The sequence below is a fragment of the Cynocephalus volans genome, chromosome 15 (assembly GCF_027409185.1).
Source record: "Cynocephalus volans isolate mCynVol1 chromosome 15, mCynVol1.pri, whole genome shotgun sequence".
In the NCBI taxonomy this organism is placed as follows: domain Eukaryota; kingdom Metazoa; phylum Chordata; class Mammalia; order Dermoptera; family Cynocephalidae; genus Cynocephalus; species Cynocephalus volans.
The window spans coordinates 55456941-55472848 of NC_084474.1; the positions used below are offsets into that span (position 1 = coordinate 55456941).

Below are 15908 nucleotides of genomic sequence, written 5' to 3' on the forward strand. Positions count from 1 at the left end.
TGCTATTCTAAAAATGCTAGGATGACATCCTGTCAATAAATCTTTGTGCATATCTATGATTAGTTTCTTAAAATAAATTCCTAGAAGTAAAAGGCAGGCAAAATTGTAAGACTTTTGATAGGCCCTGCCAAACCCTCCCCCCAACCTCCAGTCTTTCCTCCTTCCAGCAGTGTGGCACTGCCTGCTACCCCATCCTGGACAGACCCATCTAGTGAACCATGTTCCTGCTGATTTGAGCAACCTGATATCTAGGGAGCTTCTAGTACCTGACATGAGGCCTATGGTAGGACTTAATAAATTCTTTTTGATTAACTGAGCCTTACAGCCTTCATTCTCCTAACCACATAACACTCTGTAGATCTCAGCCTACTACCTTTTGTTTCCAATAACCTGCTCTTTACTTTTTTGTTTGTTTGTTTGTTTGTTTGGTTTGAGCTTTGGTAGCAGGTGTGGGGAGGGAGGAACTAGACAGTTGGCTTCTAAGAACCAGCCAAAGAAGTAGTTAAAATGTTTAGAACATGGTCTCATCAAAGTTTAGAGCACCAAAGTTTCGTGTAGAATATGTACATCTGTTCTTCAGGCTGGTGCACAGGAACTGTGCTGTGTTCTATTACTTCTAAGTTGTTGGGTTTTTTTCCCCATCTTCAGCCACCTTCTCAGATTTTTAGATCCAAACCTAGCCACCCACGCTAATTCCCACTAATGGATTTGTTGAGATTGTTCTTTCACTCCTCCCTGCCTTTACACATGCTCCTCGCCAGCCTTGAATGACTTTTCCCTCTCTCCCTCAACTTCCTTTCCACACATATTTCCCTCTTAAAAGACTGCCTACCATCTCTTCTTTCATATAAAATGAACCCAGTCCCCCCTCATAAACGGAGTTGACATCTTGTACACACTTCTATAAAAAATTCTTCTTGTTTTAGTTACCTGCTTTCATGCCAGTCTTCCCTGTAGTCTATGGGGTTCTGGAAAGTAGTTGCATGTTCATGCAATTTGTCAACAGTGCTAAGTACACATAGAAGCAGCCTGTACATGTTTGCTCAGTAAGTGTTAAGTTAATGAGTGATCCTTGATGGTCATTTTTATGGATGACTCTATTGGCATTTAATGGCTCAAAGTTGCTGAGGTTCCCACATCAAATAAGGAAATGACAAGGAAGGGGGAGACGCCAGGGTCACAAACCTACCCTACCTCCTGACTCATTCTTTATAATTTTAAAAAGAATGAGGAAATAGCCAGGGAAAAAAAGCAAGTGCAGATAACTCAGAGGGAAGTCTTAGAGTCAGGGGATTTCCTGGGTAATAGCTAACATCAAGGTAGTGAATAGGACCTGCCTAACATGTTCTAAGTGTAGTATATATAGTAATACAGTTAAACCTCACAATAATCCTAAATCCTTTCATCATCTTCATTTATCACAGGAGAAAACTGAGGCACAGTGAGGTTAAATAACTTGTCACTCAGATAACAAGGGCAGGGCCATGCTTTAAACACAGGTAATCTAGCTGCAGAATCTGAGCTCTTCTCCTCTACACTAAATGACCTCCCAAGTGTAGTATGGTGGACATCTCTCATTTGTGCCCCACAGAAGCCATGAATCTTCTTTCAGTAACTAAACAAGCAAGCTGATTTTCCTCTCACCCTGGTGTTCTGGTTGGAGTTGTAGAGCATGTGACTAGGACCTAAGCCAATCAGAGCACCCCATTCCCTTGACCCAATCAGATTGGACCTAATCAGAGCCAATGAGATTCAACGTGACTGCTGCAGGGAGTCTGGGAAGGAGACCACTCTGTCTAGTGGATTTGGAAGACTGTGAAGAGCAGCGGCAACCATCTTGGCACACTTTGGAGCTTGGGCATGAAGCCAACATATGGGATATGGAGCCAAAAGATGGGGAACAGAAACCTGGTCCTGATGACCTTGTTTGAGGCCCTCTCAAATTGTACCTGAAGCCAGACTCCTCGTGAATTTTTCAGTTATGTGAGTCAATAAATTCAATTTTTGCTCAAACCAGGCTTTGTTTTTAAATTTAATTTTGTTTGTTTGTTGCCACAGGCAAGAGAAATAGTCCTACACAAAATGACATATCTGAGGTTGGGATGAGGTGCAGAGGCGGGTAAAAAATCAGTAGTCAAGTAGGCGGGCTTCACATATAGCAACAGCATGACTGAAATGTGTGTGGGGGGTAGCATGAGTTACTCGGATGTAGTGGGGTAGTGGATTGAATTATGCACCCCAAAACTCCCTGAAGCTTGAATTGTGTCTCCCAAGTTTTATGTATTAGAAACTTAGCCCCCACTGTGACTATTAAGAGAGTGGAAAATCCTATTGTGGGAATTGAAAGGTGGAGCCCTGAAGAGGTGATTGCACTGTAGGACCCTGCAGTAAAACGGTGGTCAGGGGCGAGGTTCTGAGTGCTTTAAAAGAAGAGGGGAGTCTGTCTTTCTCTCTCTGCTCTCTCTGCTTCCACCATCTTGCAATGTGAGACCCCTGAGTCACTGTTGCTACCACCAATGGACTTTGGACTTCCCAGCCTCATAAACTGTAAGCAATAAATTTCATTATCTTTATAAATCACCCAGTTCAGTGTACTTTGCGATAAGCAACAAAAATGGACTAATACAGAAAATGGTAAGTCTAAATGAGGCAAATTTGAAGTACTCATAGCTTCCTTTGTTTTTGTTTTCTATTCGTTAAAAATTCTGTGATTTCTGTATACTATTGCATAAATACAAAATTGGGCCTTTTAGTTCATAATTTGTAACACTGGTTTCATTTCCTTGCAGTTCTATCATATTTCCAAAAAGCTAAAGAGAGCAATGTACTACACCACCACCATCACCCCAGATGCATACATACCCCCTGCCATGTTTATGTGGCATATTCTCTCTAGGACACACATTATTTTCTCCCTCCATGACAAGCAGCAGGGGCAGGAGAGCTCTCTACACACAAGCTACTTTGTCTCCAGAACTTGCTGCCCCATTTGCCCACTTGCCAGCACCACCCTCCCCTCCCTCTTAAATTCTTCTTCTTCTTTTTTTTTTTTTAAAGATGACCGGTAAGGTGATCTTAACCTTTGACTTGGTGTAATCAGCACCACACTCTCCCAAGTGAGCCACAGGCTGGCCCTCTTAAGTTCTTGATGTCTGGCAGCAGTAGGAGAGATCCTCTGGCTGTTCCCAAGGAAATCACTCTCAGCCTCACTTTTGCATTTGATTTCATAGAATGATCTGTAAATGTGGTTTCATCCTCTTCAGGCTCATATTCATTTTCCAGACTGTATTTAGAAGAACACGAGTCTTGTGGGATGTTTCTCACAAACAGAGCTTGAAAGCCAATTTGGAAAATATTGCATGCCATAAATGCTATAACCCCCTTTAAAGATTTGCTGTTCAAACTTTCATTTCAAGGTCTCTGAGAGGTTCTATGATTTAGAATTTGTGTAACCCACCTCTTCTCATATTTTATTGGCAAGGGATTGTTTTTAATGTTGTGTTGACTCCTACTAACATTCTTTAGGACAGATCTTCCATACAGTATGCTTTGAGAGATGCTGATTTAAAATAGAGTGGTGCGTGATCAGTGAATTATAAGCAAATATTTTATTGATTCTACTATTCTTATAACAACATAATTTCAAATATTTGAAACAGATTAGGAACGTTCTTTTACCTCTGCTTTGATGAAAGCAGTGCTTTTTATGTGTGAATGAATGCAAATCCATCATTTTAACTCTTTTTTAAAATCCTGCTCTAAGTGTTCATGCAGTAACCATGCAGGAGGCCATGTGAGATGAAGACTAAGAAATGCCCCTCGACTTGCTCTAAGGGAATACGGATGACATAAGCAGAAGGAGGAGTAATGGCTGAAAATATGCAACTGAGGATAGAATACAGCCAGGAGACAGTGGGTGAACCTACAACGATGCCAATGAGCCTGCTAATAAAGATGCTGTGTGTTCCTCCAGTATTGCTCTCCACTCCCCAGAAGGGCAATGAGATTGGAGAGACAGTTGTTCAGGTGTCCAAGATGGTGGTCACAATAGTCATCTTTTCCTTCTTGTTCCCAGTGTGAATCCACCCGTAATGGCCATGTGTTGAACACTATATGTGCCAGGTACAGCCTAAGAGTTTAATATACATTATCTCATTTGATCCCCACAAATGCCATGAGAATGTCATTTATCACCATTTTGCAGTTAAGGAAACTGAGGTTTAGAAGCTGACCTAAGGCCATAAATCTTGTAAACTGGCAGAGTTTCCATATCCCTTCACCAGGAAGCTGCAAGGTCTCGCATCAACTTGGCCGTGTCCTGCTGCCTCACCCCGCTTGGTCCCACAGGAGTGACATGGGAGTGTAGCAGGTGTGTCCAAGGCCTCAAGTCCACGGCCTTACACACACACACACACACACACACACACACAAAGATCCGCACATCACCCATCTTCTGGCGGCCCAAGACACTGTGTCTCTGGAGGCGACCCAAATGTCTTCAGAAGATCGCCCCCAGGAGAAACAAGCTTGACCACTGTGCCATCATCAAGTTCCCCCTGACCACTGAGTCTGCCATGAAGAAGATGGAAGACAACACACTTGTGTTCATTGTGGACGTCAAGGCCAGTAAGCACCAGATCAAACAGGCTGTGAAGCAGCTCTCTGACATGGAGGTGGCCAAGGGCAACGCCCTGCTCAGGGCTGCTGTAGAGAAGAAGGCATATGTTCCACTGGCTCCTCATTACGAAGCTCTGGATGTTGCCAACAAAATTGGGATCATCTAAACCGAGTCCAGATGGTTAATTCCAAATATACAATGTTTTCACCATGAAAAAAAAAAAAAAAAAAAGAATGTGGGAACATAATGCCTTTTAAGTTTTTATAAACTGGGGGATTTTGATGGGAATGAGATGAAAGACATTATGGCCCCATCTCCAGCCCTGTCTTTAGTGAAGGATGCTCAGGATGAGTTGGGTTGTGCTTACAAAAGAAAAAGAAAATTGAAGGGAAAGTATCTTGGGAAACTGTTATTTCCCAGGCTACTTATTTCTTCATCTTCAAAAGCTGTCATGGAGCTGGGGCTGAGTCATCCTAGAAAGGGCACACATTTACCTTACATATCCATCTATTTAACTTTTCTACTATCTGACTTTGCCTGGTAGCATTGTTAACTATGTATATGTCTGCCACCCCCATTATTTTATACTTCACATTTCAGCTTAAACTAGTAATGATAAAAGTGTGCATCTGAAATCAGACAAGCCTGGCTTGAAATATTAACTTTGTATGTGACCTTGGATAAATTACTTCAATTCTATGAGCCTCAGTTTTCTCATCTGTAAAATGGTGTAGTGGACTGAATGTCCCCCCAAACTCACTGAAGCTTGAATTGTGTCCCCCAGGTTTTATGTATTAGAAACTTGGCCCCCACTGTGACTGTTAAGAGTGGGAAATCCTATTATGGTAATTGAAAGGTGGGGCCTTGAAGAGGTGATTAGATTGCAGTACTGTGCACTAGTGAATGGATTAAAGATGCTGGTCATGGGCGTGGTTCTGAGAGCTTTAAAAAGAGAGTGAATAAGGAGGTTAGTCTCTCTTGCTCTCTCTGCTCCACCGTTTTTGCAATGTGATACTGTCATCACTGAAGTCACCACCAAAGAAAGATTTTTCCAGATATGTTCCATGGACTTTGAATTTCCTAGCCTCCGAAACTGTAAGCAATAAATTTTGTTTTCTTTACCAGTTTCAGGTATTTCATTATAAGCAACAGAAACATACTAATACAAATGGGGATAATAACAGTCCATTCCTCATAGGGTTGTAATAAAGTTTAATAAGTATAATGGCTATAAATTTCTTAGTGCAGTGCCTGGCATATTGGAAGCTGTATTGGTCCGTATCTGTTGCTTATTACAAAATACCTGGAACTGGGTAGTTTATAAGAAAATGAAGTTTATTGCTTAAGTTTCAGAGTCTGGAAAGGCCAAAGTCTAGGGAACACATCTGGTGAGGGTCTTTTTAGTGGTGGCTTTACAGCAATGCAGGGGTCTCACATGGCAGAAAATGGCAGAGCAGAGCAAGAGAGACTCTTTGTGTGCTCTCCTTTTAAAGCCCTCAGAACCATGCACCTGACCATCATTATTAACCCATTCACTATGCATGGTCCTGCAATCTAATCACCTCATATTGTGGTAATTGAAAGGCTCCATCTTTCAATTACTGCAATAGAATTTCCCATCCTCATTGGTTACAATGGGAAATAAGATTATAATATATGAACTTTGCGGGGACAGAATTCAATCAGTCCACAGCAGGAGCACTCCATAAGTGATATTGGTTCCCTTCCTAAGGAAAAGCTTTGCTTTATAATGAAGAAAAATGTAGTAACTATTTGTAAAGTACTTTTGTGCATATTATCTTGATCCTAATACAGAGCCCTGCAATTAGGAGGTAGGTTACTGGGGAGAACTTGGAATATATTTTACAATGATGGTGGAAGAGTAATTGCTAAATCATTCTGGAAGGCAATATGGCAACATGGATCAAAGAGATAAACTTTGACCCTGTAGGACATGTGAGCAAAAATGTATATGCAAAAAGGTTCATCATAATCTTAATAATATTGATATTTTAGAAATAATCTAAATATCCAACAATATGAGATTAGTTAATAAATTCTGGGGCATCCATACACCATGTACAAGGACTCTTCTAGTTGCAAGTTACAGTATCATAGCTCATAGATCATTTATTGACTAAGTAGGAGAGACAGGGCTAGCTCAGATGTGCTGCTCTGTAAACCTCTCTCTGACACACCAGGCAGGAGGAAGCACTCCTTTCTTTGTGCTGCCACAGGAATGTGTTTATGTATCTTTGTATCCCTATTTCCCAGAGCAGGACTTAGTCCAAGCTAGGAGCTTAGCAAATGAACGAGAGAATGAATGCATCAATCAATGATTTTATATGAGAGGCCAAAAGGAAGCAGTGTTGTCTAGTAGAAAGAGACTTGGAAACAGTACAGGGCCTACCTTGATTATGTATTTACTAGCTGTGTTATCTTAGGCAAGGCAGTTGACCAAGCTTCCACATTGTTGAACCCCAGCTTCCACATTGTAAAATGATGATTATGAATTGGTAAAGAGCCATAAAAATCAATTACAATGTATAATAATAAAATAAAATAATAAAATAAAAAATTAAATGACAATTATTGTAGAAACCTGTCCCAATAACTGCAGAGGATTGAAGAGACTGTTTATCTTTAATTTTTTAAAAATACTTAAATGTATATTTTTCTAATTACCAAAGTAAAAGAACTAAATAGCATCTTTTGATACCCACTATGTAATTTGAAGATTTTAGCTGACTTTTACTTCCTGTATTTCTCTTTAACCCACTTCCAGGTCTGTAAGGATTGTAGACATTTCCCAAGAAGGCATTAATTCATTAATTCATTCATTTATTCATTCAACCAAAATTTACCCTGTATATCAGGCACCGTACAAGTTCTGGGAAGTCACAAAGATAGAGACAGAAATATAAAGAATAATAGCAAGGCTGTGTGGAGCGTCTTGTCACAGAGGTGTGGCTGAGAAACATGCCAGAGAAACACAGGAGGGAGCCACAGTTCCAGCGCAGGTGGAGGAGGGTGCATCCTGCCCAGTAATCGCTGGTATATGAAGCCTGAAGGTTGCTGAGAAAGATGTGAGGTCTTAAGAAGGCAAGACCTTGCAGGAATGCCAGACTTCTAGTTACAGCATGCAGTGATAACAACAGCAGAAAAGAGGTCCCTTTGATGGAATGACTAGACTTCTGGTTTCTTTCATTGAGGGAGAAGTGACAGTACTGACCCCTTGCACTGGGGACACCCTCTGGGGCTTTGGAATGTCAGGAAGGATGACCTGGGGTCACAAAAGCAAAGTGTGATCTTCCTGCTAAGAAAGGCATGAGGAGGCTCAGGTGGTGGGTCTTAAGACCATTGTACCCAGCCTGGTAGAGCAAGAGACCTTGGTTACATCAGAAAACTTCTGTTTTGTGGGAGTGAGCTGGCATTCCCCTTCCCCAAATTCTATCTCAGGGTCAAATCGCAAGCAGGGCAAAGGCAGAGTTGGCTGGCAGGTGTGTCCAGGACCCCGCTCCGGTTCCATTACTTCTAGCCGGGATGCTGGTTGTCTTCTAAGTGTCTTCAAGTTCCAAAGTCCCAGACTCGTGAAGCCCCAGGGTTGTCTGTCTTGGTGGTCACCATGTGAGCACTGTATCTCCCACCACTTGGCCAGGTAAGGTAGGGAAGCAACCAGGCTTCAAACATATGTCACCAGTCTCCAGGTGCCCCATCCGGATTGCCCCAGTGCATGTCTTCTTTTCTGGTTTCCTCGTTGCCCTGGACCCACATCTAATTCTTTATTTCAGCTGCAGACACCCTCCCGTTTGTCAACCTATGAGCTTCTAGTTCAGAACGATAAGAACCTCGAACTGCCGCACTGCAGCTAGGGCCATGAATAAAGGGAAGAGTAGGTACATTTTGAGCTGAATCTCACTTCTGCCCATGCACTCCCAGAAATTTTCCCTTTAACTGAGATCCATCTGCAATTCCACCTCAGCCCCACAGCCTTTCATCGCAAAATTGGCAAACAGAATAAGCAGAGATGCATTTGTGCATCCTAGGCCATCACTGCCTTCCTCTCACCTCGACATTCTCCAGATCTTCTCCTGTAGGATGCCCTGAGGGCATGGCCTGTGCAGAAACAAAAGCAGAAAACATTCCACAGGAGCATGTGGTGGGCACACGGGAAGTGTTTCCCCAAGATGCAGGTGACGGAGACTTAGCTCTATAAAGCTTGTTAGCAAAAGCATTTGTGATTCCTGCTATATCTTTCAAACACTTAAAATCCATATATTGAAATTGAAAGTAGAATGATAAAGAACCTGTACATTCTCCATAATTTCCAGCTTCGTGTTTTAAGCCTTAGCTACTGACAGAGAACTGAGGAGGGAGTGAGAAAAGATCTTGGTTTCTTTTCCCTTCTTGCCCCCTCTTCCCACATATTTTGCCTTTTCTAAACCCCCTGACTTTTGTTTCTGAGTGTTCCTTCCATTTGGTTTTTCCCCTTGCCACTCCCTCTTTTGTAAGATTTCAGTTCACCATCAATATGGGGAAAATGGCCAAGCTGTGAAATCAGGTGCAGGCTGCTGATGCCCCACTCAGCAGGATGTCTCCGTGCCACCCACACATGGGTCAAGTGTCCTTGCAGGCCATTGCCTAAATCACCTAGTGGATGCACACGTCTGTGGACTTCCTCCTGCACTGCACCAAAATACTGCCAGTGGAACATAGACGGAGCTGTAATCGTAGCTAGCCATTTGTTTTTCAAAGGGTATTGTTGTGGCAGCTTCCGTCTTCCCAAAGAGAATGAAAGAAGATGCAGCAGGGTAGGATTTGTGCTTCAGGAAGATCATCCTGGCAGCTCTGTGGGAAACAGATTTGAAGTGTGCACAACCTCAGGCTGTTAGAGGCTGCTGCAGTAACCGGGAGAGAGATGGGGTGGTGGATCGTTATCATAATTGCTCCCAACAAACCATGCCTTCCTGTATTCACACATTTTGCCATATGTCTTGGTCTGTTTTGTGCTGCTATAACAAAATATCTGAAAGTGGGTAATTTATAAAAAACAGAAATTTATTTCTTATAGTTCCAGAGGCTGGGAAGTCCAAGATCAAGGTGCTGGCATTTGGCATCTGGTGAGGGCTTCTTACTGCATCCTCACATGGCAGCAGGAGAGAAAAGGACAAAGGGGATGAAGGTTGCACCCTGACATGGCAGAAGAGTGGGAGGGCAAAGAGGCAGACCCACTTCCTCAAGCCCCTTCGTAAGGGCACTAATCCCATCCATGAGCGATGAGCCCTCATGACCCAAACATCTCCCAGAGGCCCTACCTTCCAATACCATCACCTCAGTGATTAGATTTCAACATATGTATTTTAGAGGGTCACATACATTCAAACCATAGCACTTCATGATGTTGCCACACCTTTCAAGAGGTCGAGTCTATTTCTTCCTACTTTTGAATCTTCCCTAACCTTGTGACATGATTTTACCGGTACAGTGTAGTGAATGTGATTTTATGTGACCTTCGAAGAATGTGGAAGAGGCCAAGCAACTTCCACATTCTACCTCTTGGAACTCTGAGACCACCAGTCTAGGCTGCTGGATGATTAGAGGCAACACGGAAGAGAATGGAGGTGCTCAGTCAGCTAGCCATGCCAGCAGCTCTCTGATGCAGCCATGCAAGTGAGCCTGGGCAAAACCAGCCCAAGAACCACCCATCAGAAATAAAAAATTAGTGTTGTCTTAAATCTCCTTGGGGGATATTTGTAATGCAGCACAGATAATACAGATACTGCATGCCTTGAACCAGGGTGTTAGTAGGATTCATTCACTTAACAAATATTTTTGAGCATCTGTTATGTGACAAACTCTATGCTAGGCACTGGGGATACAGCAGTGAACAAAACAGACAAACATTTCCACCCTCTTGGATCTTATATTCTAGTGGGGGAGGGACTGGAGAGAGAATGGAGTTGAGAAATGTTTAGAAGATAGATTTGGAAGGGCCTCCTGATTGACTGGATATGGAGGGAGAGAGGAATAAAGAGTAAATTCTCAGGCTTCCTGTGTGGGAGGTTAAGGTAACCTAGAAATAGGCAGAGCAGACTTGGAATTGTTCAATTTTGGACACATGAGCACCTATGAAACAATGAGGTGGCAGGTGAATGTGGGCATCTGAAGCTCAGGAAGGATGTTCAAGATAAATATTTTGGAGTCATTCTGCTCTATACAATTCAGCAAGTGTTTATCAAGTGATAATCATAGCCAATCATTCTAAGACACCAGAAAACACAATGACAAACAAGACATATACCATCTATCTTTTCATGAAGCTTATGGATTAGTGGAGGCAAAAGAAACATCCACGTGCCAAATTGTTTAACAGAGCAAATGTAGGGCTGTCTGACACAGGCTTAGAGAAATTGGATGTAGGCTGTGGTTGAAGCCATGACACTGATTAAAGTTATACTTGGAATGTACAAGGATAAAATCCTGGGAAAAATTTAATGGGTTGCTTAATAGTAAGGGGATAAACATACAAGAAAGTGTGGGAGACACTGGGGATGAGAAAAGGACAGGAGGAAAGGGAGAGCTTGGGAGAGGGAGAGAAGATGAGTTGCCTTTTGTCACTGACCAAGGATTACAAAGGAAAGAGGTTGGTGAGGAATTAACTGGCTAACCATGTTCAAGCTGTTTAGGAATTGAGACAGTCTAAGCTGTGTAGGCAGTGTCTGGTTTGGCCCGAAATGCATTGTGGACTCCCAAGCAGTCTACAGAAGGACTTTGAAGGCTGCTCTGGAAAAAGGCTACTTCCAAGGGCCCCCCAGAGGAACATTTATTCAGCAAGTCCCTAAGGCCCCCCACCTCCTGCTGTACTATAACTCCAGGTGCTTTATTTTCTCAAGTGCAACCCTGGATTTCCTTTAAGCTGGCTTGATTAATTTTGCCCTTACTCTTTGTTTGTTAAAGAATATGATGGCATCATCTCACTTGGGGCCAGATGTTTCATGAAGCTACACCCAGCTAGAGCCTGTCATTCCACACAGGTAGATGCTTATGTAGGTTAATGAAAGCAGCACACAGAGATGACTATATAGCCAGCTCTCATTGTCTGCCCTAAGGAGGAAACAGTGGCCCAAATTATCCTGTTATGGGTTGAAATGTGTTCCTCATGAAAAGATATGTTGGAGTCCTAACCCTGAGTACTGCACATGACCTTACTTGGAGAGAGGGTCTTCACAGAGGTAATCAAGTTAAAATGAGGCCATTAGGATGGGCCCTGATCCAACGACTGGTGTCTTTATAAAAAGAGGAATTTTGACACAGAGACAGACACGCACACACCATGTGATGACTGGGGTTATGCTGCCATAAGCCAAGGAACTACTAGAAGCTAGAAGAGAGATCTGGAACAGATCTATTTCTAGCATCTGCAGAGAGATTATAGCCCTGCTGATGTCTTGATCTTGGACTTTTAGCCTCCAGGACCATGAGGCAATAAATTTCTGTTCTTTAAGTAACTGAGTTTGTGGTACTTTATTTTGGCAGCCCTAGAAAATTAATACAAATTCCAATTTTGAATATCTCAGAATCATTTGATTTGATATTTGAAATGTATCAGAATAGAATTTTTGCTCATTGGGATCAACTGGATCAGGAATTATGATGAATTTGGAAAAGTATTGATTAAATTTTGCCACTGTATTACCTTTCTGTTTGCTGAATAAATAATGTAAAAGACAAAGCATAAATTATTTAAGAGATCAAATTGTTTGTTTTCAAATTCACAAGGTTTAGAAATACTATTTTTACATACAACTAAGGTACTAATTAGAAGTGGTTCTTACTTATTGGGGTGAGCTCCCAGGGAACTCCCCTGTTTCTGATGTTGTTTGAACTTACACATAATCAAGCTGTGTATTTTGGTTAGTATACAGTTCAGACTTCTCCCTAACTTAGACTGACTAGTTGTCTCTTCAGTTAGTAGGAACAGGTGAGATGTTAATTCTAGCTCTACTGAATTGTACTCTGAGTCCTGGGAGGTTGACCCACATGGAACCTGTAAAAATAGGTTACCTTCTAGTTGGATTCAGCTGGAAGCAGGTACTGGCAGGAATTGAGAGAGGGAGGAAGGAGAAGGGTGAAGGGGGCGCGTTTACTCCCTGAGGTAAGATGCTCCCCCCTGCAGATTGCTGCAGGCTGGCTGCATGTTCCAAGAAGGCCACAGCTCCTGGAGGTGGCTGCTCCTTACAGCTCCCCTTTCTGGGCTCTGGGAATCACTCCCTTGCCCCATCCCTGTAGAGGTTATACTGTCAGAAGCTCATAGCACTGCAATATCCCTGTGCTTAACCCTTAAACCTTTTTATTTTATTTTAATTTATCAATATACAAAGTAGTTGATTTTTGTGTCCCTTTACCAATTCCTCTCTCCCCCCTTATTCTTCCTCCTCCCCCATCAACATCATATCTATTCACTTGTTTTAACAAGTTCAAGGAATTGTTGTGATTGTTGTGTCTTCTTCCCACCCCCACCCCCATTTATTTGTTTGTATGTTTGTTTATTTATTTTTAGCTCCCACAAATAAGTGAGAACATGTGGTATTTCTCTTTCTATGCCTGGCTTATTTCACTTAATATAATTTTCTCTAAGTCCATCCATGTTGCTGGGAATGGTAGTATTTCATTTTTTTTCTAGCAGAGTAGAATTCCATTGTGTAGATATACCACATTTTCCTTATCCACTCATCTGATGATGGACATTTAGGCTGGTTCCAACTCTTGGCTATTGCAAATAGCGCTGCAATAAACATGGGAGTACAGGTATCCCTTTGATATGATGATTTCCATTCTTCTGGGTATATACCCAGCAGTGGAATAGCTGGGTCATATGGTAGATCTACCTGTAATTGTTTGAGGAACCTCTATACCATTTCTCATAAAGCCTGCACCATTTTGAAGTTCCACCAACAGCGTATGAGGGTTCATTTTTCTCTGCAACCTCGTCAGCATTTATCATTCTCAGTCTTTTGGATATTAGCCATCCTAACTGGAGTGAGATGGTATCTGAAAGTGGTTTTGATGAATACAACCCCAAAAGCACAGACAACCAAAGGAAAAATAAACAAATGGGATTATATCAAACTAAAAAGCTTCTGCACAGCAAAAGAAACAATTAACAGAGTGAAAAGACAACCAACAGAGTGGGAGAAAATATTTGCAAAATGTACATCTGACAAAGGATTAATATCCAGGATATACAAGGAACTCAAACAACTTTACAGCAAAAAGACAAGTAACCCAATTAAAAAATGGGCAAAGGAGCTGAATAGGCATTTCTTAAAGGAAGATATATGAATGGCTGACAGACACATGAGAAAATGCTCAACATCACTCAGCATTCTTAACCCTTAGATCTTAAACACTGCCCACCCCTTGGTAAACCTCTATAGACCCTTTACTAACCCCTCCTCACACTACCCAGTTTGCATTGCTGTGAGCTTCTGCCAGGGCCCAGAAATAATAATATAAAGTGTAGTCTACACTAGTAAAGTATATGCCTCCCATATGCCTGAGGTTATGCTAAGAACTTTATATGTATCAGCTCATTTAATCCTAATGAGATAGGATATGCTCAGTTTGCATGGGTTCAGGTTTCAGGACACACCTCTGAGTTTCAAGCCACTCCCCAAAATCTCAGGACCCTCCTTTAGGCCCTCCCCTAGAGGAGAGTTACTGTTGCTTGTTGGACCCTTTTTCAGCACCAACACAAGGAAATTGTGACCTCAGGGGATGACTTATGCAAATCAAGTGGCTGGGCATGCTCAGTAGAAAGGGATTATATAACCCTAGTAGCTGAGCATGCTTAGTTAAGTGGAGTTTATCCTTTGAATGACCTTCCACTAGAGGTGCTAAAGAGCACAGAATATTCTTGAATACATCTGGTGCATGTGATAGGATTTGACCAATAAACATGCCCTAAAAGAGACCAACTGAGCGTGTGCAAGACTAGGTTACACAACTGGGAACTACCCCCTTACTTGAATGTTCATTAGATAGCATGAATATGTATTAGGCACTGAAACTATAAAAGTGGAATCCTGGCAGAGTCAGGGTTGTTGCTCACTTTCCTGGGGACGACCGTACTTTATCAGCTGAGGTGTGTATGCTTTCTTTTGTTCTAACTTACTTTCAGCAAGTGGCTGCTCACTCTCTTGAGCCAGCTTGCACTCTGTACTAAACTTTAAGTACATGTTTCTTACTTTTGTATTAAACTTGGTATGGGCCCTGCTCAGTTTCTGGAGCTAGGCCTCACTTTCTCTGTGAAGTCTGTATTTCTTATCTGTTACATTAAACCTGTTCTCACTTTCTACTGTGACTCTGCTCTTGAATTCTTTTCTGTGGTGGAGTCAAGAACCTGGTAAAAGGACAGGGTGGGTTGAGGCTGACCACTGGGCCTCCCCAGACACTCTCCTGTAGTATCGTTAATAACAACTTAATGAGGTAAGTAGAATTACAGTTTTGGGGTTCAAAAGACAATACCCCCAAAGTATGGCACTTTGGCATGCTGAGTACTTTGAACTAAAGGAGGTTGGAAGGTCTCAGAAGCAAGTTCTCTCTAACCTTCTCCTGCTCTCCTGCCTCTCACTCCCTTTCTACCCTGAAGCAAATCGTAGGAACCAGAACTCTTCCCTAATGCAGGTCTAGAAACTAGAAGCCCTCTCCCCCAAAGCCAGCCATAAAACCTAGAAATACTATTCTAACCTTCCACTGCCTTTCTAAGAGCTGGCCATAAAGAAATTCTCTGGCATATCTTGTCTGATAGTAGACCATAAGGCCCTCATTCCTGCCCTCCCATTCCTGGGAGGAATGGATGCCACACAGAGAGACTAAGAAAAATCTGAATAGGCACACCTTGCGGGGTTTCTGCCTCAGTCTATTACCATGAGATCCTACCCTTTTGTCCAATTACATTTCTACATGGCTGTCCACTCTTCACTGAATCTAAGCATAAAAATAAACAGTTTCCCCGAGTCTTTGGCTCTCCATTTCTGAGAGCTCCCTTGTCATGTAAAACTTTGATTAAGTACATTTGTTATGTTTTTCTCTTGTGACCTGTCTTGTCTTATAAGACTGTCAGCCATGACCCTCAGAATGGGTGAGGAAAGGTGTCACACCTTTTCCATCCCTACACGCTCTCCACTTTAGATATGGAATAAAGCAGAGGCTGCGAGGTTAATTTGAAAGAACAACAGGAGGCTGGGCTGTCACTCACACCCAGTCCCTCTCACTCTAGAGTCTAGAT

General features: G+C 42.2%; 1 protein-coding gene across 1 annotated transcript; it reads left to right on the plus strand.

Annotated features, from left to right (window-relative positions):
- Positions 1–1745: 1745 nt before the first annotated feature.
- On the plus strand, positions 1746–4784 carry LOC134363685 (large ribosomal subunit protein uL23-like). Its single transcript, XM_063079262.1, has 2 exons — positions 1746–1925; positions 4284–4784. The coding sequence occupies exons 1-2, from the start codon at positions 1746–1748 to the stop codon at positions 4782–4784; spliced, it is 681 nt and encodes a 226-aa protein (XP_062935332.1).
- Positions 4785–15908: the final 11124 nt, after the last annotated feature.